At 45.8% G+C, this 27,280-nt stretch overlaps 1 protein-coding gene across 1 annotated transcript; it reads left to right on the top strand.

Annotated features, from left to right (window-relative positions):
• Nucleotides 1–291: 291 nt before the first annotated feature.
• On the top strand, nt 292–20,574 carry LOC119453286 (uncharacterized). Its single transcript, XM_049667713.1, has 7 exons — nt 292–391; nt 7,356–7,475; nt 9,212–9,279; nt 13,981–14,076; nt 15,174–15,221; nt 17,806–17,853; nt 20,246–20,574. Exons 2-7 carry the CDS (start codon nt 7,358–7,360, stop codon nt 20,369–20,371), a joined length of 504 nt encoding a protein of 167 aa, XP_049523670.1. The 5' UTR covers nt 292–391; nt 7,356–7,357; the 3' UTR covers nt 20,372–20,574.
• The last annotated feature ends 6,706 nt before the right edge of the window (nt 20,575–27,280 follow it).

The following is a 27,280-nucleotide window of genomic DNA, read 5'->3' as shown; positions in this document are numbered from 1 at the left end:
ATGAAGTGAAAGTCGCAGCACATTTCTTTCTTTTTTTATCTTCTAAAGTGTGGCAACAACTTTTTCTCGCGGTGATGTAGGCTGCACTAAGCCACCCCCACACCCGAAAGAAATGCTCAACAGAAGGGGTGCAAACATCTTATTTAAGCCCGTCGCAGTCTGTCATAGCCAGTACGCGCGAATGACCGGCATTTTGAAGTCAATGCGAGGCTCGTAAATGCGTTCGTTACGTTGCAGCTGCGCGCGTATTTCATTCATCGGTGAGCGGTAAGCAAAACCGCAAGGGCATATAGCCACAGTTTCCATTTGGAACGGGCCGTCCTGCCCCTGCTTGCTCTCTTGCAGGCAGAGCACTCGCTTCAAGTCGAGCTGCGTATCGCAACGTACTCAAGTAAGCCACCTTCGCATGTTCCTCAGTATGAGTGTCTGCACGTATGTGACACGTACAAGTTAGTTCGGTAGAAAAGTGCGAAGTTAAAAGCAAGTTTGTTGAGGAAAATTCCCCTCGAAGAAACAGAGCCGTAGCTGTGTTTATCGTATGCGCCCTGTTCCGTAATTACTGTTTGCTCGTACTCATAAATTATATAGGAACAAAACAGGGTCATCGAACAGGGCATGTAGGATTTTCCGATAGGGAGAGATACATGACCGCACAAAAAACAAAGACGAAATAACGCAGTTGCTTTTGTACCACTTTCCTGTGGTCCATTTAGTCAGCGTTCGCTTTTTGCTTTTCGGGACCTTCCTTCCTTCCTTTTTGGGACTTTAAAACATGGGCCAGACTGCCAGTTGCCGCAAAACAAATAATTTGAAAATCTTTGCTCATACTGGTTCTTAAAAAAAGTGCGCGGATTAATGTGTAAGCTTACTTTCGTTTCCGGTGCCTTAGACAGAGCTGAGACTAATCCAGGCACAAAAGTGGAGCATCGGCCTGGAAACAAGTTCGAACAGGCGACTTAGCTTGTCTGAAGGCAACCCGTGCAAAAAAGCACGGCATTTCGTCCAGAGAGTATATTTAAAACCACGACTCGATTGAACTAAGGGCTAATAAATATGCATCACGGTTCTCATACAACTATAGCTGCTCCAATCCCTTCCACAGGAATCCAAAGTCAAAAAGAGGTCCGTCAGATTGGGTCGCACACTATTGGATAGAAGTTGCATAAACAGGAATATAGTGCCTCAGAAAGCCTCGCCAACGTTTTAGTAGGTGGGATTATATTCATCAAAAGCGGCCTCGTCATCCACGGAGGGTTGGTTTTAACGAATTAGTAGGCTGACGTCACGCGCTGTCGTTGGCTACGTTTACATGAAACCGGCGCGAGTGGGTCGAGTCAGAAATCGGGCTGACCGAGCCCGACGTGACCGCGTTTACACAACCTCACTTCTGACGAGCTTCTGACGAACACACAGCGTCGAGCCGAGACATCAACGCGTTCGAGCGGGGCTTTCGGTTGGCGTTGCCGTATGCAACAGCTCCAGTTCATGCGTCTTATCGCTGTTATGAGGTTTCACCGCACAGCATGCCTTGTCTTTGTCTTGTCCTGATACTATTCGCCGGTGCTATTATTCCCCGGTCCTTATACTTTTCTCCCGGCGCCAACATATGGGGCAGAAACTTGGAGGTTAACAAAGAAGCTCGAGAACAAGTTAAGGACCGCACAAAGAGCAATGGAACGAAAAATGTTAGGCCTAACGTTAAGAGACAGGAAGAGAGCGGTGTGGATCAGACAGCAAACGAGGATAACTGATATTCTAGTTGACATTGAGAGAAAAAAGTGGAGCTGGGCCGGCCATGTAATGCGCAGGGTAGATAAGCGTTGGATCATTAGAGCGACAGAATGGGCGCCAAAAGAAGGGAAGCGCCATCGAGGACGGCGGAAAACTAGGTGGGCTAATGAAGTTAGCAAGTTGGAATCAGCTAGCGCAAGGCAGGGGTAATTCGAGATCACAGAGAGAGGCCTTAGTTCTGTAGTTGACATTAATATAGGCTGATGATGATGATACTATTCCTGGTGCATAAACCACGACGTCACAGTGGCCCCACGCAAGTCTCAGTGCTGGCGGGTCCGACGCGCCCGCGTTTGCATCCACGCTGCAAACGGGTCGGGCTGGGTCAGCGAACGGTGACGGGCTGGGCCAGCCTAGCCTATGTAGTCGTGTTGACTCAGCTAGAATCCACGCTCGCTCAGCCCGAACAGCTAGCGTTTGCATTCGACTGGCATATTCCTGACCGACAAGCCGACTCGAACAGCATCTGTCAGGTTTATGTTCACGCCTTGGTTGTCGGCATCGACTGGCTCTGAATGAAGAGACTGAAAAGAAAAGAAGCGCTGTCATTTCGTGTTTCTAGGTATCGTGGAATGTAAGGTTCCCGCAGTTTCTTTCCCAACCTTTTTAACACGAAAGTGTTTTATGCCGGGGTCCACCAAGACTTCACTGACGTATTTCCGTCACGGAAATACGTCAGCTTACAATGTACACGAACATAATACAAAGAAAGAAACCAGAAGAAAAAGTTCCACAAACATGCAAAATCTGGAAATCGAACCCACGACCTCTCGGTCCGCGACGATAGATCGCCGAGCGTTTAACCCATTGCGCCACAAACGCATTTGCAGAGAGCTACACAGACGCGCCTTATATATCTAACACTCCTCCATGTACCCGCGCTCTTGCTCGGGCGGTGCCGCCGCCTACGAGCAGAAAAGAGAAGTACTGCATTATGACACTAACGCGCACCGACAGTGAACGCTTCGGTGGTCTCAGCACTACGACGCCTCGATGCCAGCATTCGAAGGGACGCTGGCATCAAGAAGCACTACCAACGCCAGGTGGCGTTCACCGTACTCAGCACAGCGGAGCGTGGCCTCCGCAATTAGCTCTGAAAATGTTTCTGAAGTTGATCGCGGAGGCTGCAATTACGACGCGCTGTACGCGCTGATTTGACTCGGTGACGATTCAGTTACGTGCTTTGTCTTGCGCGTTGTATTGGTGTGTCAGTTACGTGCTTCGTCTTTCGCGTTGTGCTAGCGTGTGCAGCGTAGTGCAGCTTCCATATGCACGACGGTTGCTCATGGTCATCGACGTTGGTAGTCGTGATGGAGGAGACGTGCCACCAGGCGTCAGCGTGGGTGCATCAACGCCTAAGGGCGCTTTAGCCACAAAACACCAATAGACATTATATATCAATGTGCAATAAACATTACACTACTTCTGTGAAGACACGTTTCACTTTCGTGTTCTATACCGATTCCTATATAAGAGGGATCAACCACATTTTTTGTTTTGAACCCCGTAGCAGCGTTTGAAGCTAACTTTGAAAAGGAATATGCACCTATATTCTCGCTGCTCCTGCACGGCTTGCATTGGTGCATCTGGGGAATTTTATGGAACTATATATACGATGCCATTAGGCGCGTGAGAATATTCGAAAAAAGAAACTAGAATAACGAATTTGAAACGAATTAACTAAACTCGAAGGCTTTGTTGATTAGCTCCCAGACGCAAATCTATTAGCCCTACGCGACCTCGTTCTGAAGAATGCAAGCAGCAGACCGCCGGAAGGCGCATATGTCGCATTTTTCTACGTTAGATGCTCTAACAAATACGATTTGCAAAACCGTGATTATTGCTTTTGGTACAGATCGAGCTGGGAAAGTAAACGTTATTTTGTTTTGTGACTTACCAGTTCTCGGAAACAATTGCAAAAAAAATAACACCCTAAAAGAAACTTTTGCTGCTTCCAATCGTGTAGAATTCAGCTCTCTCTCTTAAGTGGATCACGCTTTATTCCGATCCAGTCGGCGGTTAACTAAAGAGAGTATTTCAGCATTTCGAGTGTACTTAAATTGGGAAAATAGGGTTGGCGCCGAATCAATGCTTCTCCTTAAACTCCAATCATTTGTTTTGTTTTATCCCCCATCTCTCTATCACTTGCCACAACGGGACGATGTAGACACGTGATCACGAAAGCACAAATTGTGATGTAACGTCACCTAAATCACCACTGCTGTAGACGAGTTTCCAATCGAGCGCGGGTGTGTAAACGAGCCCAGCTCTAGTCTACAGAGGGGAAGGCAGACGGGTTCGATTCCCGTTGCCAGTACGCGTCGTGGTCCAGGTTGGCCCGGGTACAGGGTACGGGTAGGGTGTGAGGTGCACGCGGTCCGGATGAGGTGATGCCAGCGATATACTACAGACGCCACAGGATGGCATACTGGATCAGTCAGGACTAGTGTCCGCGTGGAGATAATAAAATATGCATTCGCCAGTTTCAATGTGGACGCAAGCGGCGCTACTATAAATACATGTTAGATCTCCATAAAATTGCCATAGAAAACAAGAGAAGAGATCTTTTTCGAGAAATTCGAAGGCACAGCTAAAATTTTTTTAGGCTGCTGCTGGATGCATGAAGACTGAATGCGCAGGCAAAAGTTTCACAGTGCACATGATGCCTCTAGCTGGATTATAAGCAAACCAGTGAAATATTGATACCTATCATGTGCTACCGTAATGGCGAACTCCAATGGGTGGCGAACGTTTGTTATCAGAAGGCCTGTTAAATAAAATTGTGCCTTTTATACTTATTCATTTTTGTTTTTGTGAATCTTGTGAAGACATCTTGTGAATGCGGTTGGAAGCCAGCAGTTATAAATACATAGTATTTATAACGTTGATTCGGAGTTTCAAGACTGTCGTCAGTAGTCCCAATCCTACAATATTCGTGGGAAGTCTTACGTAATGGCATATATTCCGTTAGTTCTTTTTTTTTTCTAGTGAGCATAGTTAAGATTTTTTGCACACAGGATCTGTTCCTCTCAGAGATTGTGAAATTATAATAAAGATATCGGGTGCAATAACGAAGCTTCACGCATTGCATCGGGACCCTCGCACATCCACATGGGGGAGAGAGAAGGGTGGATTCTGCCTCGTGTGTGTGTCAGACTCCTATCACCCTGCATTACGAAGATACAAAATACAAAAGTGGCATAATTTTCTGATGCGCCCTGCATATGTGGCATGGACCGCGTTCCCCCCTTTGTTTGTGTGTATTCTTGTCAGTGCTGACGTCACCTCGCGGTCTCACCCGTCGAACCCGTCTACCTTCCCCTCTGTAAACTAGAGCTGGGCTCGCGTTTAGACGCCCGTGATAACACCACTGATAACAGTGTCAACGTCTGTGACTATTAGTGCACTAACACACGCGTCGGCGAACTAACCGCTCATTTCTCTTCTTTCCTTCCCTCCTCTCTCTCCCTGTCATCTTTGTGTTCCCTCTTCCCATTCCCCCGGTGTAGGGTAGCCAACCGGACGTTATCCTGGTTAACCTCCCTGCCTTCTGCCTTTCTCTTGCTTCCTTCCTTCCTTTGTCAATGCAAAAAAATACTTAGTTGCGAGCCAGCGCTCGTGATGTCATAATCTTTGTTCGTTTTGCACTCTTTCGCCTTCAAGGTGTTAACCTACCAATACGCCCAGCTTCCTGTTTTTATCCAGCCCTATTTTTCCCTCCGACGCGGAAAGCAAAGGATTTTTGTAAAAGTGACGGAAAGCCATGCACAGTCGGGGAAGTGCGGGTCGGGACAGTCCAGATGGAGGACGAAGTCGAAGGCAGTGGTCCAGTCGGTGCAGACGCGTCTGCTGAAAACTTGGTGTGTTCCATAAGTATCGAGTGGCATCGTTCGCACGCACTCGAAGTTTCTCTACAGCATCTCTACTTGATAGCGGAATCGGCTAATGCACGCCCTCTTCATGAGCCGATCGAGCAGCATCATCGACATGTTCATGGTTTAGTACCTCACAGTTACTTGGGCCTCCTTGTGAGCTCCGGTGTGATTACATGGGAATCGAAAAATCGTTTCGCTTGGCATCCATTACGCTGAATGCGATGAGGTTTGTGACATTTGGAAAGAAAAAATAAACGCTGAGATGTGCTGACCGTAATAACCAAAATTTTATATAGACCATCAATTTTTTTACCGTTCACAAAAGTCAAAACTTGCCAAATTAAAAAGAAGAATGAAGCCTCGAGATTACAACTCTATTACCAAGCCATAAATAGCCATGCTCGAATTGATAAACTGCACCTATTCAGACATCATAAAAAAACGGCAAAATTCATTAATTATACATTTTTTTCTGAAATATATTGCTAAATATTTAGTAAAACTTTTTTGATACCCTCGTAATGTGCTGTTATTTAACATATCACATTTGTCTGCCTGAGATACTCCAACATATGCAGTTTTCAGAAAGTTGACAAGCGACTTTGTTGAACGGTAACGGATTTGTAAATTTCGTACTTCTCCTTAGAAACACCAATTTTCCGCGATATTTATTTTTAAAAACATGGGCCCTAAATAAACATTCGCGTGCCACAAGCCACTGGCTTTCCTACAAATTACATAAATTTTTACACGTTGCAGCACACGGCGACTATAGGCCGCTGTCGCACGCCTCTAACGACTACCATCCATGACTGGACACATCCATTCGGGGGCACGAAAACAGCGTACAAATAAATTTGTCACCGCTATTCGCACACACATAAGAATGCGAAGTTAGAAATTTGAGGCGTCGGTAATTGGCCTAATAATGTAGTAGCAATATATGCAAAGTTCGTGATGAAACATTTCGATAGGATACGAAAAACTACACTTGGAATATTTTCATTTTTTTTATTTCTGGCTTACTCAGTTGCAGAAAAAACACGTTTGTTATGCGTCAAATAAACTGAAACCAGAGAGGCTTACTGTTACAAATTAAGTAACGAGAACTGATGCTCATAATTAACAAAGCGTCTATCACTAACAATTATCACCATACTCTAAGCGGAAATGAAATCCACCTCAGACATTCCTCTTCTCACCAACTGTAAAAAATCACCCCGTTTATGTCTGTTCCAGAAAATCTGTTTAGATAATCGCATGTTAAGTTCGCGCTGGATCGCAACGGCACCTTGCGTTTTTCATCACAAGCTGACCATCGTCTCGAGGTCGGCACTCTATTTCCCAACACTATTACATGTAGCCATTCATATTTCCCGCAAACTTGACGAGGCTGGAATTACCTGCCAGATAAAACAGTTGTCCTTACTGACGCCAGTCTAATGCGTAAAGCACCTAATAGTAGGTTTAGCAAATCTTTCCACACATCTGCCATGGTTTTCTTGTTTCAGTTTTGAGTTAGCCGTATTCACTGCACGCTTGCGATTTTTATATACAGCTCATGAATATTTGCCATTGATGTGCACTTATCTTTAACAGAATTGTATTTTGTATTAACGAACCCCTTCACCTCTTTCATGCTTCTGAGGGTAAAATGAATGAGCAGCGCCATACCGTCATCTTTTGCAGACATGGAATGCCGACTGAATCTCGGGGCCCTCTTACTAGCCTGCTTCGTGCTGCATGCGCAAGCATCCCTGCTGGACATCCTGAGAAGACATTTCGGAAATCGTGACATCTGCGACAAGCGTACGTATATACACATGTAACACAGCAAGGAAGATATCAAGGAAAATACATTTATTCACAATACTGCGCGTCTTATTTGGAGGCCATATCTGGCGGGTATACAACTGACTCTTCGACTGATTCAAAGAATGAAGAAGGCTCGACGAACACTCGTCGTCAGAAGTATGCGAACCAGGGGTTCTACGGAAATGCCGAAGGAATCAAGTTGACAACCTCGAACTGACGGATGCCTTGCGATGTTCTCAATGCCAAGTCTGAACGGCAGATTTAAGTTTCAGGTTACGTGCCATGGCATTGAGATAATTCAGCTTTTTTTTTTTTTTCGCAGGACCCCAGGGCCGCATGCTTTTGATGAAGGTTTAAATAAATATGCTGCAAAAGAGCCGTTTCCACATACCGAGCATGCCGAATGCTAAACAAAAAGGAAGTACTACAATGGTAATACTATACTTAACTACACTTCGGGCTCTGTTTACATGAATGGGCAGAAAGGATTCGTCAGAAATTACCAACATATCTTGATACACAAGTTAACAAGTGATTGACAATACAACAATAAATTTAAACCTAGGAGAGATCTTCAGTTCTGATCCTCGCTATGCACTCTACTGTGTGCCAGCGACTCTTTTTGCAAGAGCAAGTTCATGTCTTACACTTTTCTCCATTTTTGAGGTACTTAATTGGCTCCCACTTTACTCCGTTATTTGTCTTTGTCTCCCACTGTACTCCGTTCTTGATGTCCTTATCTCCCACTTTACTCCGTTGTTGATGTCTCTGTATCCCACTTTACTCCGTTATTGATTGCTCGTCTTCCACTTTACTCCATTTTTTATGTCTTTGTCTACCACTTCATTCCACTCCTTACTGAGCCTCGTTTCAAAGTAAGAGAGGGCGTTTTGCAATATAAAAAAATACGGAAGTGCTCATGTCACGATGACTATCAAAGGTAATGGGATTAGCATTATAGCAATGTAGTGGTAAACCGTACTCCGGAAGTCACGTTTAGGTTAACAAGTGTAGTGTTAAACTAAAGGTTAGAGTAGTACACGGTGAGCCCACGGTTGTCAGATTCGAACTGTTAGGGTTTACCGAGCTTGGCTTTGTTTTGTCGTTTATTAACAGCGACCATTTGGGAAATATGGCCTACTGCAGAGTCCGCTATCCCAAAATCGCTTGTAAAAAAAGTCAAAAGCACAAACCAAGCGAACACTATTAATATAAAAATAGAAATACTATAAACCATTCACCATCAGAGTGAACGAAACTGCGTACTAAGAACTGCACATTTAGTTACAAATTCATTCATATCATCGCAGAGTTAGTGTATCACGTTTGACAAGCATCAGTATACACTGTATGGTCCCTACTCACGGTAAAATAGTTAAGTTCACAGTAAAGTGCAAAGAAAGTCACGAACGCGGTAAAGCTATCTTGCCATCAAAATTGGATTAAGAAACGTCACACCAAAGCACAATTTTATCGCACGGTAAGATCGTCATGAAATTCTCGCGTCGACGTCATTTAAGGCATACCATGTTCTCTTGGAGTTGACTACATGGGTTCTTTCTTGGCTGGCAATATTTGTAGTAACCTCGAACACTTTCGGCTACAAACGTTGCCGATCAAACACTGAAATTTGGTGCTTCCTTTTGAAGCCCAAGTAATGATTGAATTTGCGTTGGAAATTTTGAATATTCTCTTGAGCTTCGTGACAAGCAATGTTCTTTTTCTTGCAGTTGTTAAACGCCTAAACACATGCGTCGTTGGAATGGAAGGGTTTGAAGCGCGGTATTTCAAGAACAAGGTATGGTAATACAAGTGGCCTTTCTCCAGATTCTGTGAAATATATAGTCAGTTTTTTTTCCTGTCGGTACGAAGTGTGTGTGTACACGTATGTATGTATGCGTGTGTGTTTGCATGTGCATGTGTGTGTTTGTGTATGTGTTTCTGTGGATATATATGTGTGTTTATGTGTATGTGTGACAGACTTACCCACCTGCATTGGTATCCCAATGGCTATGCCGTTGCGTCAGTGAGCTTGAGGTCGGGGGTTCATCCTCGGCAGCGGCGGCCGTACTTCGACGGGCGCACGTTAAGCAACTCTAGGTGGTGAAAATAATTCATAGTCCTGCATTCCGGAGTGCCTCACAATTAGATGACAATATTGGCTCGTTAAACAGTAGAATTTAATTTTAATTTTAATGCCCTTACCATTAAAGCTTCAAAAAACGAAGAAAAAAACATGTTTTACAGTACGTCGAACCCAAATTACTTCTGCAATAGAAGAAGCCACAGTTTAACACTGTTTTAATTCTGACCAGGCAGAATAACTTCAACGAAAGTTTCTCAGTGATAACTATGAAAGTTTAAATCACACAGTTCCCGCATTGTCTGTCGCAGCTGTCATCATGGATTTATTTTATTTTATTTATTTATTTATTTATTGATACTGCAATCCCGGTATCGGGATTATAGCAGGGTGGGAAAGAAGAATTAAGCAGTTTCACAAAAACCGGCAAAATGCAAACAAAAGTAACAAGGGAGCAGGTTGAAGCTCTGCAGCCAGCATCAGGAATACAACATTTGAACAAGATATCAAACAGTAAAAATAAAATACACAATAGCGCAGTAAAGTGATGAAATGCAGTAACACACACTAAGTAATATGTTCTGCGAATAACGTCAGTGAAGGTTGCAACACTTCATTGTTAGTGAGGTTATTCCAATCGGTAATCGTTCGTGGAAGAAATGAGTATTTAAAACAGTTATTACGGGTGCGAAAAGGAGTTAAAGATAGCTGATGTCGTTGTCGGGTCGCATACCCAGACGAATGATGAATTAAATGGGTGAGTTCAGTTCTGTAATGTCCTTTAATTATTTGGTACATAAATTTAAGTCTTGCAGAACGATTTCGCTCATTTATTGTCGGCAGACCAGCTTTGATTAAGAGATGTGTTACCGATGTACGTCGGTAATTATTATATATGTATCGAGCAGCCCTCTTTTGAACCTTCTCTACTTTGTTTATGTTAGTCTTAGTGAATGGGTCCCAAATGACAGCAGCATAATCTAAGGTAGGCAAAACAATACATTTATAAGCAAGGAGGCGGACAGATGGAGTAGATAAGAGCAACGCCCGTCTTAAGAAAAACAATTTACGGAAAGCGTTACACGTAATAAAATCAATGTGTTTGTTCCAGCTGAGATTGTTAGTGACCCAGAGCCCTAGATATTTATATTCTGTTACTTCTGCGAGTGTCACATTATTAATTCTGTAATCAAGCGGTAAGGCATTCTTTTTGTGAGTAATCCTCATCAATACAGTTTTTTCAAAATTAATGGACATTTGCCATGATTCACACCATGCAGAAACTTTTTGCAATGCGCTATTCAGTAGTGCTTGATCTGAGACACTTCTCACTTTTGTATAAATGACACAATCATCGGCGTAAAGCCTAATTTTTACAGGAATGTTAGACACAATATCATTAATATATATTAAGAACAATAGAGGCCCAAGAACAGAGCCCTGAGGGACACCAGAGCGAACTTTAAGCTTGTCAGAACAATGATTGTTAAAAACAACGAATTGTTCTCTGTTTAAAAGGTACGCTGAAATCCACTTTACTAATTGTTTGTTATGAAGTATAGTGTCTAACTTATAAATTAACTTTTCGTGAGTGACCCTGTCAAAAGCTTTCGAGAAATCCACAAATACGCCATAGATAAGAAATCCATAGAAATCCATAGATACTTGCCCCCCAGGCCCCCCCTCCCCCCAAGAAAAGTCGCCAAGAAGAAGAAAGCTAATTTGTCTGCATCCGCGACTCAATCTTTCTCTTTAATAAGAGGTTTAACCATAAGAATTACAAGCGCGTTTGAGATTGCAAAGAATGTTACTGTGTGTGTGCGCGCGCATGTGAGTGAGTGTGTCTGAGATTACGTGCACAAGTTAATAATGAAAAGCAATTAACTCTATTTGGGTTTCTTGTTAGGATAAGTAAACAAATGTGTGAACGTTCTTCCCTTATAAGAAAGTGTAGGGGAGAATGCTGAAAACAAGATCGCCCGCGTAGCACAGTTGTAAAGATGACAGAACTGTATCGTTCTTGAACGACCAGGGTGCGAGTGAGTGTGCTCTAGGCTCGCGTCTGCCAGCGCACAGGCCAGGCGTCTATGAAATAGTGATAGCTTAACGTATCGATAAGGTGTCTGAAAGTCTTATGTTCAGACTCCCGGTGCGTTAAAAAGGACTTAGGGATGAGTACATCCCCATAATGTTGAAGGAAAAGGTGTCCTCGAGGTTGAAGTATGTACCTATAGCAAGCTTGTAAAAAATAGTTTTACCGATTATAGTTTGGGGTTTAATGGAGAAAAAGTGGATGTATATTGAATAAGAGGCACCGTTTACGCAGGAATATTTCGAAAGTCTGCAGGCTAAGCAACAAAGCGGCCATTATCGAAGGCCTCCAAATGGTGGGGATGTGCGCCTTTTCCTGCCACCTGATTGCACTAGCGTGCCATAAAAAAAAAACTTTCAAGGAAAGAATAGCAACAAACTATTTACCTGGCAAATTTAATCTGTTCCGTTCCATCGACGAAAATATTTTGACCCACAACTCTCTCCACCATGCTATCAGCCCCTACACACTGAGGAAGCTGAAGAAGTGGCCATCGCGCTAGCCACACTAGACCCAACATGCCATACCATCGTCTCCGATTCCCGCTCCGCCGTTATCAACTACATCAACGGCCGTATCTCCCACCAAGCCTTGTGCATCTTGCAACAAGCACCCCGCTCAACCTACCATCAGGTTACACTCGTCTGGTTCCCAGCTCATGTAGGCACCGTCCACCCGCACCTCCCCAACCTCAACGAGGTTACCCTAGCGCGAGGGCTCGTTAACAGCGCGGGAGACGGGGAGGCTGCCCCCACCGGTAGGGATCGCCTGACACGCTACAATGATGTAGTGAAATCCTTCTACTTAGAGCGTAGGACTTTCCCCGGCCCGCACAGCAAGCTATCCCGAGCGCAGGCTACAACTTTCCGCCTGCTACAAACCAACACTTACCCCTCGTTACACCTTTACAACAAGATTTACCCAGACATTTACCCCAATACCACGTGCCATATCTGCAAGACACAGCCAGCCACACTTACACACATGCTTTGGGACTGTACACAACAATACCCCGACACTAATCCCACGACCCTCTCGTCGAGATGGCACGCTGCCCTGCGTAGCTCCAACCTCGACGACCAACTCTGGGCGACCCAGCAAGCCTGCGAGGCGGCGAAGAGGCAACACCTGGACGTCCCCACGTGGGAGGCCTAGGCCCAGCCACCACATCTTGCTGGTTTTAATAAAGTTTATTCAGTCAGTCACAACGTAGTAATACTATAAAATTAACTGCATCCAGCAGCCTTAATTTTAGTGGAGTGCTCGAACAAATGCGGCCACAGCACGTTAAAAAAAAAAGAAAGAATCAGCGTGACTGACCTTTAGCGTGCACGCTAAACTGTGCAAGTGAAAGTTTTGCATTCTGCTGTAATCTGTCGCCATGACCGAGGGGATCGAACTCGCGACCTCGCGCTCAGCCGCAGGACTGCGCAGCCACTCTGCCTTTTGCGCTGTGCAAGGCTTACACTCAGACAATAAAATCAAGAGCTCGTTTTCTCCTTGACATTTACACGGAAACGAACATTGCGTTCAGTCAATACATCGTTAGAACAATAATAAATGGGTGCTAACATATTGTTACTTGTCCTTTTTTTTCTGTGGGAGCGGGAGGGGTGGGAGGGCAGATGAAATGAAGGCTGAAACAATCTAAACACCAAAAATAAGGGCTTTCGGCAAGCATCCGATCAACCTGAATACATAGATAGTTTTCACGTGACGTCACGGAGGATTTTGTCACCACGCTGTGACCCAAACATGGCGACTACGATGACGTCAGTGCACCGTATTACCAGGCGCACACTGTATTGCTTTTTGAGGGCGACTGTTGTTCACCGGTTTATCAATGTTATCGCGTTGGCGTTCGACGGGATACGCGCCTGTCATGCTCTCATGTTTCACGCTTACTCCGCTTCTCGACCTGCTAGTACCCAAATCTGGCGTCCGCGATGACGTCTGTACAAACTGGGGACGCACTATGACGTCATGATGCACCGACTCGCTTAGTTCCGGCAATCGCTGCTGATGCTACGCATGCCGCACTCATGCTTACTTCTTTTACGGACAATGCCACCATACGTGCTCTTATTGCTACAAATCTGCGTCATTACGTCACAATGATGTCAATAACGCCATGTCTAGCCATCTCGAGTAGAAAATTAACATATGTTATCAGCGCTTTTCAAACATCCCGCGCTTGCTATGTACACCGGAAGCGAGTGACACAGTTTGTACAATTTCCAAAGTGTGCGTCGGTATTCCTCGAGATGCTTAGCATACGCGTGCGCGTCCTTCTAATTCCCGTTCTCTTTACTGCACCACTGCAGTTCAGCGACCAAGGAACTCAAGACCAAATTATGGGTTGTGTCAAGCGCAGGCTTGTGGAGAAGCACACCTTAAGGATATGTGAGGGCAGTAGCTCGGTAAGTATACAACTCTACTTCAGCGTTACGCGCGTACCCGTACGATAAGAGAAAGAGAGAGCAGCCGCGATGTTCGCTCCGGGGTGGTTGTCGGTTGTGGCTCGTCATTCATAAGCTCACTAGAAAAAGTGTTAAGGTAGCGCCATTCTGTCATTTAGCCACAGGTCCTTCTCAGAATTGCACTCTCCCCTCCATCGCCCGCGCATGATTCGCTTAGTGTGGTCACGTGGCATTTCCACGGGACCGCACTGGCTGCTAGCGCCCCCAAAGTTTTTTTTTTTTTCTTGCCACGTAGTGGGGTCTCCGTCAACATCGGCATGCGGCATGAATAAATGTTTAATGCACGGAATGCAGTTTAAACCGAGTTTTGATAACAAATGTAGTAGGACACGCGCTAGAAGTTAGTACTATCTGTTTCTGCCCGTGGTGTTGAAAGACGTGCAAACTTTTCGGCGCGCAAGCAGTGCTGGTTGTAGGAGGAGGATTAGACGAGGAGGGTTGTGGCAAAGGGATATTGGCGCTACCTCGTAAGTTATCTAAGCACCTTAATCTTGCATACGCATGCAGTAACTCACACTGCACTAAGGGAGCACCGGCATTCCACTTGACACTGGAGCAACTGGTTGTCTGATATAGTTACGAACTACAACCAGGGAAGTTATCATACACTTCGGTAACATACGTTTGTACCTAAGCATATTGTGAAATAAAGGATTATTGAGGTGTAAGAAGATCCCTGGCAGTGGAGGTAAGCGTGTGCGAAGCAGTGAATTCCACAAAGGAAATATCCATGACACCCTCTTTGGGTTTTGAGTGCTCAGTCCGTTGGGTAAGACATCTTGAAAAAGAACACACACGACGGTTTGGAATCTGGGAGTACCTTAACATAAGTATGAGTATCATGCTCACGTTACTTTCTCATTTTTGGGAGGAAGGGGGAGAGCAGGCTTTCATGTTGGTTTAGTGTTATAGTTCTAGTTTTGGCGCCTGTAGATTAATTATGCACAACTAAATCAAACCTACACCTTGCTTAGTGGTCATTTTTGGACCAATTTTGACCTCGTATACCATTCCGTTTTTCTTTTGTTCACTGGCAGGTGGAGATTCTAGCTGGCTGCATCGACACATCTCTCAGGGACCATGTGGTAAGGACGCAAGAACACGATAGTCGAGCGCGGTCCTTTGTTCACCGACTATATCGCTTGTCAATACTGTTGCAGAGTAGATAATATAGTACTCAATCGTAACCTGAAATAGTGGACTGTGTTATAATTCTGGCCAGCACGGAGACTGTTTACGTTGACATACTAGGAACACAGCTTTGAGCCTAAGTAATAGAACACATCCAGGAACCGTCCTGGAAGACGACTCTGTGACATGTGGCCACCTGGCGTCGTCAAGCAAAAGCTAAGGAAAGCACATATCTTACTTGTACTTCGGCGCCTTGCGTGTGTGAACCTATGAAAAACACAACGTTGCTCACATTAAATGGGTAAGAAAACGTGACAACGCTTTTCTGCGAACACACTATACCAACCCATCGGGTTTCCAAGCCTTTTGCCAAGCCGCCATCTTGTTTGAACAGCAAAGAAGCCTGCATCGTGTTTGATTTCGATGCCGCCTTCGAGAAGCGGTCTTTTTTGCCCGCTTCGTCAGAATTGAAACGAGATTTAGGATGGCCGTTGTCAGTTTAGCTGTCTATTTAGCCATCTACGAGGAATATTGGAGCACAACCAGTGTGTCGTCTTCGTCAGACCGACAAGAAGATGTGTAAAAGATAGCTTTGATTCGAGCTCTCCTTATTGCCATATACGTGTCAAACGCAGAAGTTATCTCGTTATGAAGCAATTTAACCAGTACGAATAATTTTTTTAATTAAGGGAACTGTAAAATTCTACTACGAAGGGGCTTTCAAAATTAAGGTATCAATTTTTTCTTTTTTTGCAAAGATTCGGTAATCTGCATAATCTGCATAATATGGTGTCTAAAGCGGATAAAGTTGGTACGTCACTAGTGGCTGTAAATATATATCGGGTGTTCATTTTTATGTTTTATGGAATTTTTAGAAATCACCTGTGTCAGGAAGCGTAATTCTTATCATTGAGCTGGGTTATTTGATGAGGCGCACATTAGCAGGGCGAGAACTCGAAACAAAAAAATCACTAATTAACTTATTAGTTAATTACTTGATGCCACATATTGCAATTTACGAATTGTAGCCGGTGAGCTTGTCAGCCGTATCCACTTGGGATGAATTTCCAGAATGACACCCGTTTAGAGATCTGCGCCATCAAACTCGCCGTAAAAATGCACGGTTGTTCCACTTGCTTTTTTACCAAAATGCTCTCTTAGACATTGAAGCACAAAAGTAACTGGAACGCCCATGTATTTCGTCCCACAATTTCGGATATAATATCTAGAAACTGGTGTCATCCTGGAAATTCATTTCAAGTGGATGCGTCTTGCAAACTCACCGGCTACAATTCATAAATTGCAATAAGTGTCTTAATGTAATTACCTAAGAAATTCATTAGTCAGTTTTTGTTAATTAGTTGAATATGTGCTTCAATTTCTCGCGCCACTAATGTCCGCCTTTTCGAATAACCCCGCTCAACGATAAGGGTTATGCTACCTGCCACAGGCGATTTTAAAAAATTCCGTAAAACTTGAAAATGAACACCCTGTATATAAAACGTGTGTAAATGTACGACTATCTCAAAACTATCGGACAGGAACTAATAATTTCCAGTCAAATGTAAACACTGTACTTCTAGCAGTCGACGACAATGCTAACGAAAGCGCCTGTACTGTTTAAAGCGCATTTTTTGGACGGATATCTCTAAAGTGGTGCTAGTCTCGGGAGACACTAATCGTGAAGAGGTGACGGAAGTGGTTGTCATCATTGGAGTTAGTACTGAGCTAATGCTTCAGCTTAAAACTAGGCTTTTATCCCAAAGAGTTGGCTGTAATCCATGAAGGAAAGCATTTCTTGCTCACGCTATCCTTATGTTCAAGCACTGCTTTTAAATACGAAGTATTTCTTAGCAAGTTACTATCACTTACCACCGATCCCGGATATAATGCAATCTAAAACTGAGCGCCGATCCCTTAAATCTCGTACAGGTGACACCGGAACTGCGGGTGGTATTGGTGCCGGTGGCACAACGGTGGTTTACCGGTGGTACCAGTGATTCCGGTGCTCCGGGGGACATTGGTGTCGGTGGTACAACCATGGTGTATCGGTATTAGCGGTAGAACCGGTACTCCGGGTGGTATTACTGCCAGTGGTACAACCATGCTGCACCTGTGGTAAGTGGCACCGGTGGTAGCAGTGGTATCGCCGTGTCGGTACCGGTTGTACCACCGTGGTTGTACCGGTATTCTCGGTAGTATGAGTGGTAGAGCGCGGGTAGTACAACCGTGCGGTACCGTGGTACCAGTGGTGTCGGTACCAGCGGTACCAGTGGGCACCACCACCACAGGGTGCTAATTGGTAAGGGAAGCGTTCGCGCATTTCTTCCTTCAGCTAGCGATTTGAGACGCTGTTGTGGACAAGCTTCGCCTGTGGTCAAAGACGCAGACGCTGTCGTTTGAGACGCTGTGGGCCTCTTAGAATGATTCATATCGTTCGTACACCTTATTCTCAATACCCCAATTTCCCCAAAACCAGTTTGTATTTCATCAATTTCAACTGAAAGTTGAATCGCGTTTCAAATTTTTCTCTTACAGAGCCTCATATTACGCTGGAGGGTGGGGAAATTCTCGAACAAAATCAAGGTAAGTACTCGAACTAAAAACTCTCGGTGTGAACGAAACTTCATACGATCACTGCGTCTCATATCGCGCTAAAGTTCACTATAAAAATTATTCGGATCCGACGGGCTGTGGGAATTCGTGGACACAAAGCTTCTTCGAGGTAGCTGCTTGTGTTGATGCTAAATGTGTTGACGCTATTTGATGCGTCATTAATGTGCATACTATGTTACGTTATGTATAGGTGCGTCCTACTTCCCTTATGCAAATGTTATATTGATGTGATGCGTGCGTTGACATAGTGTTGAAGGAATACATGAGAATAAGTTTACTTCTTCCAATCGTAAAGGGGCCCTCAACCACCCCCCGGGCTAGGTGAAAAACGCAGGCCGCGGATAGCATACGCTGCTGTGAACAACTCAGCCAAATCTTACAGTCATGCGTGGCGTGGAGCTTACAGGATGAGCGCAAAGTCACCTTTTTCTCAGACGCTCTTTTCAATAAAGGCCTTCTCCTCACCCATTTCGAGGAGGCCCGCGGCTGCCCCTTGACGTCAGTGGACATACTCCCAAACAGCGCTATCCATTGACCGATAGCTGACACCAATTAAGAAGCGTGTTTTGATCAGCACGCTTCTTCTCTCTGTTACTGTGTGTATTTATTGACGCAGTTTACCAAACAGGCTGAAGTAAGCGAAAATCTGCGTTTGGAATTCTGATACGAGTTACGTACTTCCGGGAAAAAAAAAAAAGTCCACTGACGTCTGCTCACGCTCGGCCGCGCCCGCCAACGTAGAAATAAAACTTTAGCCACAGTGCTTATCAGTGTAGTAGCGATCGCTTCTCGCTAACTTCTATTAGCTTCTAGCACTCAACTAGCCTCTAACCACGAGAAACGTGAGGTCAGACCACAAGTACGCTTGCCAGCATGCGCACACTCCTGGCCGCTCCTGGCAAACATCGCTTCGTAGTAAGCCATTGATAGAGCTTCAAAATGCAGGCTGGTGCAGAAAAAAACCGGTCCGCACCACATAGGACGGCCACAGTGGAGCACATGAGCGTGAACGCGCGCTTCAGCCCTGTCGTGCACATAGCAAACGTACCACAGTTGCATGTAGCTGCGTCTGCTATGCATGGCTCCGAGATTTGCATGCGCTGCCAGCACGCGCAATCTCGAAAGCCATGTTCTACGTAACGTAGATACCGCGGCCGCAGTGGGGTGCCGCGACGAGCCCGCCTCGCTGTGCTCGCTACTTCACGATAAGGCCAACCGCGTGTCCTGTGGGTGAACAGGCGCGCGGTGAACCGGCCCGATCGGCAGCAAAATCAAGGTTACCATTACGACACTCCCTAATGCGAAATTTCAGCGCGGTTCTACAGACGTGTTTTTTCGTTTCGCGATATATTGGCTGGCGCGGACAATCTGTCTCGTGCGGCATGTTGCAAATGGAACCATGGGTGGCGCGACTGCCTTGCTAATCTGGCGATCGCGAGAAGCAGAGCGTGGGAAAACAGCGCTTGCATGTAGGCTCCCTATGCCACGCGCGCTACTCTGGCGCCATCTCGTAGCCATCGTCGCCGCAGTGCGCGTTTCTTCTCACGCTTTCGCCATATGCTCCTCCACTTTTCCTCCTCGCGCTGTCTTCGCTCTCACCGCTTTCTTCCTCCCCCGCTGCGCTCGTTCGATCGGTTAGACCGGGAACGCCGACGCTCGACGCAGGCACGGGCGCCTGACTGCGCTCTAAAATCGAGGATATAGTCCGGCGTTTTCAGAGTGCCTGCAGGCAGCGGCCGATGAAGTCGGATACGTCACGCCGGCGACGCCAGGATCAACTAAAATTTGCCCCCTGTATAGTTCGCCGCGTTGAACGTGGCCCGCAGCAGCGCGGTGATCCGCTATTGCCGCAACGCATGCGCACTTGTGCGCGGCGAGCGACAACTTTTTACATCTCGCGAAGCTGCAAACTCAGCAGACTCAGTTCAGTGCGCTGCCAGTCACGCTGACTGCGCCGGGCGCTAGACTGTGTGGAGTCAAAATTTAGCCGGCGTAGCGAAACTCCGCTGGACGCTAGACTGTAGACTCAAGATTTAGCCGGCGTAGCCTAACTGCGCTGGACGCTAGACTGTGTAGAGTCAAAATTTAGCGGGCGTAGCGTAACTGCGCCGGATGCTAGACTGTGTAGAGTCAAAATTTAGCCGGCGTAGAGTAAATGCGCCGCGCGTAGCGCGCCTCCGCGTTGGGCGCTGCCGATGCACTCGCTCGAGCGAGCATATAGACGACGTTTCGTTCGACCGTCGGAAATGATAAGAGATAAGAGTAAATGAAAGAGATAAGTGCATATGAAAACGTGCTAGTCATGCCACGCGGTGCGAGAAAAAACAGCCGCGCGTAGCTGACCTTTGACCTCTTCTTACAGGTGTGCCTTGCAAAATACAAGGGCGACGACGAGTCTAGAATGGAAGCAATTTTAAGGCCGCTAGACGAAGGCCTGCAAAAGAGGATGCACGTCCCGATCCCGCAAGACGACTCCTCCTTTGATTAAAACGAACCCTGCATGGCCGATGAGGAAGCAGGGCCAGTGTTGGACCGACGTTGGGCCATCGTTAGACGACACTGTCGCTCAACACGGGACCAGGTTGGCCACGTGTAAGGTCTTCGTACGTGGGCCGTGCTTTCAGTGTCACGTGGAAAACGGGTGGCGTCGAGAAACATCGAATCACGGCGGTGACTGGGAATAAAAGTTGTCTTCAGTGCACTACTTTCGTTGACTGAGTAACTAACTGACTGACTGATTGAATGACATAGCAATATTGCACTATCGAGGGCAAGATATAGCTCAGGGCCAACTAAAACTGCGCTATTATGCTATCTGAGCACCAGCAACGCTATGAAGAGGCAACCACTGAATTCATGCACTAGCAATTAACTTGGCCACAGGTAAAATGAAAAAAAAAAGCGTATTTCCATGCCAGAAGCAGACTTTCTATTTGTGTCCTTGAATACTTTGGAAACATTCCCAAAAATCAGCAGGCAATATTACAAAATCGAACCTCGAAAAGAAGAAATTGCATGACCTGATTCCATATGTTGGTTCCATCTATTGAAGCATATCAGTTGAATAGATTGGTCTCCAAAAAGACGTGCAATTTTTCTTTGTATAAATGCGTCTTGCAATAGTTAGCCGCAAATTGTTGATGTGATAGGAAAAAATGTATGACGCACCGGCACTTCGCCGGTTCAGAAGAGTAAATGCGTTCCGATCTCTTGCGAGGTTGTCAATGAAAAGAAATTGCACGAGACTCAGTGACGCTTTGTCTCTGGCGCAGCGATTTGTGCAACGCAAGTACAAAATTCCAGTTTAACGTAGTGTTGGAGGACGTCGCTACGAGCCTTACTGTTTCCGGTACGTGTCGGTTCAAACGACATCACTGATGTCACCAGAAGCGGCTTTCGGATTTGCTGCATTCACTTTCGCTTTGAACGCATTCTGGACGAAAGACACTTGCACGTTGATGAACAAACTGATCTATCAAACATGCAACAGCTCGGACGCCTAATAGAGAGAGAGAAAGGAAAGATGGCTGCCCCGCTGAGGTAACCCAGCTATCCTCGACAGTGGTTTTTTAGTTATCTTTGTATCGAGGTGCAAAACTGGACTACCATATCGTATCGCTGAGGGAGTCCTCTACGCTCTTGGCCAAAATTTACTAGTGCCTAAAAAATATACTTCTTCGCGAATATTAAGCGTGCAACCTCTGGATATTTGTTGTATCCTTTCATTGGCATCAGCCTGTTTCTTTGTACTCACGATAGCAGGTTACACTGAAAGTCTGCATCTCGTCAGCTTTAGTAGGGCTCGTCAAGCCTATTGTCTAAAGCCTCTCATGTACCATATACAGTAAAATCTTTATCTCACGAAACCCGATTTCACGAAGTTCCCAATCTAACGAAGAAATTAACATTCCCCGGCAGGTACCGGGGAATGTTGTCATCAACCCGAATTAACGAAACCAATGGCTGCTACACCCGATTTAACGAAGCCTTCCCTATATAAATTAGTTTAGAAAGCGGCGATTTCTTTCTAATTTTCACAGATACTGGTTTTTCTTCGAGCGTGCGCTCCAACGCTATCGTGTTAAACCATCTAGGCGTCCTATAGTCACGGCCTTTGCGCCCGCGTCTAGGCATATCGGCAGCCTGTCATAGCGTCACGCGTCCCTATACCTGGCCTGCATCGCACATCGCACAAGCAATTCGGGCCATCCTCGAGGACTTTTCACACGCGCAGGCGTGGGTTAACCGCAAATACAATGCCGCGGTAGCTTTTTTGGTGTCGCTAAGTTACAATTTTAGATTTCGAAAGGCCGAAAAAATCCCTTTCTCGATTTCACGAACTTCCCGATTTAAATAAGTAATTCGAGCGTGGTCGTCACTTCGTTAAATCGAGTTTCAAGTGTATATGCCTCCGACACATTTAATCAAGCAATATTTTACTTTATACATAGCTAGTTATACTTGCACTTTCTACTGGTTTCGTATCCAGTCTTTTTGTCTGAAGCGTCTTGTGTGTCATATGTCTAACAAAGAAAAAAAAAGAAAATGCTACAATGTGGTAGAAGATGCTCGAAATAAACGCACATTGTGGAAACGACAGATGTCATGTTAAACGGCGCCACCGTAAAATGTCACAGCAACCCAAGGATCGAGCTTAGTATTTGTGCCACGCTAGCGCAAGTTCTGCACCTGGGGCCGAATTTCAAAGCTTCTAGTTTGAAAGCGTTCCTTCCCATTGACTGGTCACCTTTGCTAATAGTATGTCCAGAGTTGGGATTGGTTGGAATTTCTTCTTACGAAGAATTCTATAGCTTACCTGTTTTCTTTTTTGCGAATACGGGCCCCGAAGTGGCGACTGACGAGCAAAAGCACGCAAATCAGCAGAAAGTGTGCAAGAGTCCTGCGCCCGTACCAGAAATACCAACCTACTAAGCTAGAATTTAGCTTAAGAAGAAATTTCAGTAAATATTAGTGCTGGAAAAATTATTAGCGAAAAAACGTAAGCTTGGGCATGTTGGTAATCCATTTGAGCTTTCAGCGCACGAAAGACACAGGGACAGCTTAGACAGATGTAGACGAAGCGCTTCCACTTCTAACAATCGTTTATCTTCACAAATATCGCATATATTATTGCGATAGCAATTATATGGACACTTCAACCGGATTTCTGCCGTCGGCGTCGCCGTCGCCGTCGCCGTGAGGTTCCGTATAGATAAAATCTTCACCGCGCGCCGTATGCCCGAGCGCAAGCGTGCTGGGACGCACGCTATCACGGAGAGCGAACGCACTCAATCCCCCACGCGCAAGCAACGAAGCGGGAAGCCAGCGCCGGAGGGAGCGGGGGGGGGGGGGGGGGGCACTTCTACTGTGCCAACAACCGCGCTCGTCGCTCGGCCGCACGGTCTCTTATCTCTCCCGCGCGCAAGCAAGGAAGCGGGAAGCCAGCGCCGGAGGAAGCGGGGAGGCGCACTTTTCTTCTGCCAACAACCGCGCTCGTCGCTCGCCGCACCGTCTCTTATCTCCACACGGCTCTGACCTTTATGAGCCGTGCATTCGCGGCTCAGTTCCTGTTGAAGCGATAGACCGCACGTACCTTCGCCCGCAGCGGCGTATGCTTGCTGCCAGCGTTTTGACAGTCGTTGTCTGCAGTCATTCAGTGTGATCTCTTCATGTTTGTTTGTGCGCGCTCACACCACGCTTGTTCATTCAGTTAGTAATAGTCGGGTCACATTTTCCAACGCACGCTACACATGTAATGCTGCCCGGATCGGCAGTGCAGCGCTACAGGTGTGTCCCTTCGCACGCGCTGCCCACGGGAAGCGCTTCTCATCAACACCACCGTTTCACACGCGCCTTCTCGTGGTCATCGAGTCTCTCTTCATGTCGGTCTACTTACGCCGCAGCACACCTGCTTACTTAATCAGCTCATGTTTACTACAATTCATACTGTTACCAAAGCCGCTCACCTTACTTCGTATGACATTGCTGTGTTGCTATCGCATTCATTGCTTCGCCCTTAGGGCGAAACTGTGACATTTTTTTTTTATGTAAGAGGCACACAACAGCTTGCGCAGGCACACTTTTACAAGCTCATAAATCATGACATCAAGTATGCACTACATGAAAGCCACAAATAATGATAAAACAAAGTTAGGAAAGTGCGATGTTGCAAGATGATGAGATTAGTCCGTACTGCCCTCCCCATGGAGCCGCTCTTGGCGTGTCGTTAAAAAATATGAATTTCTTTTATAAATGTCTATAAATGGTGCACTAACGCACGCGTCCCCCCATCTATAGCCTTAAATTTATTTATATATGTGCAGCCTGCCAATAGGCAGCAACACTTACGAAAAAAAATCTTTGCAAATTCGGCTCCCGACGTTCTGACTGCAAGACATTTAACCGAGCATTTATGCAATGAGACATTACTCAAACATCGAAGCTTTCTGCGCTTCCACGAGACCATCTTCTGGGTCATGACGTCACAGCACAGCAGAAACAAAACCTACAAGCTATAATATAAAGTTATTGAGGGTACTCTGAGGCTTGCGAGTATATTTTCTCGGGTTTAGCGGTTCCGGACTTTCATTCAATAAACAAAAGAAGGAAAATGAACAGTCGGAAGCACCATCTCCTTATGCCTTCGCATGAACATTATGCTTAGAAGCATTAGTTATAAAACGAAGCTTTCTGCCCATGCTCCCCGGTGGAGGTTTGGTGCAAGTTTCTCACAGAAGAAGTTACTTACATGCGACTGAATTTCAGCTAGTGCTTCATATAGCAATACCAGTAGCCGCACCTCCATTCTGCATAATCAGACGTCACATCCCAATATAAAACCTGTACATAGAATATCGGCTCATATGTATATCAACACAGAGACCAAATGGCATTGCTAGTATATAGAATGGTTTCTCAAATTTTCTTCAAGGAGTACTGAGATGATATTTTCAATTATTCTTTTTGTTGCGCTAAACGAAGCTCCTATACCTCTAAACACAAGAAAAAGAAAGAGAAAAACACTGTTAAGCCTCATAGCCCCAAATAATTAATGTAATAGCTACTCTACAGTCAGTTTCGGTTTCGTTTCTCCTCTGTCATTACGTCACGAGTCGTGACGCAGAAAGGGGTCACGTGGGAGCGGGACATTGCGAGGTTTTCCCGTCGCTGTGACTCGATCGATCACCTCTTAAGCTTGCGAAGGCCAATGTACCACCACAGCAGATGACCGAGCAAGGCGGAGCGAAAGTCGAAACGTCGCAATGTCCTGATCCCACGTGACCACCTTCTGCGAAACCAAAACTCCCTGTAGAAAAGCTATTAAAGCGAAGCTTCGCGAACTCCCCCTCCGTCTCTGCTGCTAACCGCTGCTGCTGCTGCTGCTCGTAATTCACGCCTTCACGCTCGTACTTCACGCTGTTGCTGCTCGTACTTCACGCCGAAAAGCTCACACTCAGCTCCGAGACGGCGGCGCCACCTAGGAGCGATGGCTCACAGTACTTCAGCCGCAGCAGTGGAAGGTATAGGAGAGAAGGCAATGGCCTCACGTTGCGCATGCGTTGTGCCGTCTAGCAAATGCGTGGGCGGTCGCATCTGCGCCTCCGAGGGGAGGTCGGGTACCCCTAACAAATGGCGCAGAAGGCGCTGGGCTTCATCAGCGCCAAATCACCAAAGTGACCACCACGAACACATCTGAATAACCGTTATGTTACACCTATGCTTTTAGTTTACAAGCCATTGCATTTCCTCAATAAAATACATGAATGACGCGTTTGTTTTCACTTTGCACTCTCATTGAATAAAGAAACATTTGCCAACACTCCTCATGCATTTACGGAATGGTTCGCTGTATATAGATTCCGGCAAGGCATGTTGTATCTGCTGCATTTTTATATAAAGTTAATTAAGCGCTCCGAGGCTAGCGAGTATTTATTTCTCAGGTTTAGAGGTTCGGGACTTCCACTGAACGTGAATAAATTAGGAGTTGAAAATAGTATGTCGGTACGCCTTTCAAGTCATATTCGCACTACCCCGTTCTTGGGACACTAAGTATGTGTGTCCCGTTCTTGCCCAATCCTCCAGGATAGCTCAGTGCCACTACAGAGTAATTTTTAGATGTAGAAGCATGGGAAGGCAGGCTACGACAGTGCAGGCTTTCCCAAAATCCCAGATTCGCTACTCGAGAGAAGAAAAAACAACTCCGCATATCCACAAAGTGAATGATGATGATTGGGCGAAGCACGTGCCGGGGGATCATTCGGGCAAAACGCCGGAAGCGGAACCGGAAACGGAACCGGAAGCCGGTTTCCGGAAGACGGAGCGTGGCGTACATATACTCTCTCTCTCTCTCTCTCTCTATATATATATATATATATATATATATATATTGTGAGACGTCGGCCGATGCGATGCCTTTATTTCCGAGCAGCCGCCCGAGTCAGAGACGAAGCACCGCACGAGACAAAAGATGATGAGTCGTATGTACAAATGACGACGACGATATGCACAAATAGCGCTCACACAAGATGGTGAGTCGTATGTACGGATGACGACGACGATATGCACAAAATGCGCTCACAATATATATACGGTACATGTGTACAGTATCTGCAGCACTTATATAGCCCTTGTGCACCGCAGCGCCCCTAGCTACGGACGAGAGAGAGAGAGAGAGAGCGCGTCGGGAACGAGAGAGAAAGAGAAAGAGAGCACATGCGCCTCTAGCGGGAGCGGCGAGTACTAGCGTGGCTACGACGGCGCGACAAGGGACAAGGCTCGACCCTAAAGAGCTTCACCCCTAAAGGAAAGAAGCAAATCTCAAGAACCGCAATACACACGCGAACACAAGCTCACAAAGATTGTCGTAGTAGTCCCAAATTTATTTATATATTCGTTGTATGTTTTGTACACACGCCCTTGACAGCCATCGCAAAACTCCTTCTAACGTCACTGCGTAAACCTCACACAGTGTGCGCGCGAGGCTCATTGGTCGTACTTCGGCCTACAGCCAGTGAGCGGTGTAGTGCACAAACATAGACACTACACGGAATTAAAGTAGTGACCGGCGTGGGGGCATAAAAACTTTTCATGCTATGACACGTTGCATACGATACAAAAACGCGCGTGTACGCACCGCGTTTTACTGTATGGCATCTAATTGCCCGTTCGACTAAAGCTACATTTCACGTAGATTTCAACTTCTCCTTTGGATCTGCATTCTTCTTTTTATTTCCTTTCACTGCGGAAATGTAATTGGCATTTTTTTTTTTTTTACTGAATAATGGATTGGCCAGCTGCGGGAGTTTTTACCAATATTGTAGGAAATAAACCTGGCTTGAGCTTTCGGGCTGCTTCGTTTTAATTCCCCTCAACATAGCCTTCAGAAAAATAACATATA

Source organism: Dermacentor silvarum, chromosome 5 (genome assembly GCF_013339745.2).
Source record: "Dermacentor silvarum isolate Dsil-2018 chromosome 5, BIME_Dsil_1.4, whole genome shotgun sequence".
Lineage (NCBI taxonomy): Eukaryota > Metazoa > Arthropoda > Arachnida > Ixodida > Ixodidae > Dermacentor > Dermacentor silvarum.
Note: the sequence above shows the minus strand (reverse complement) of the source record. Positions and strands in the feature narration are given on the sequence as shown.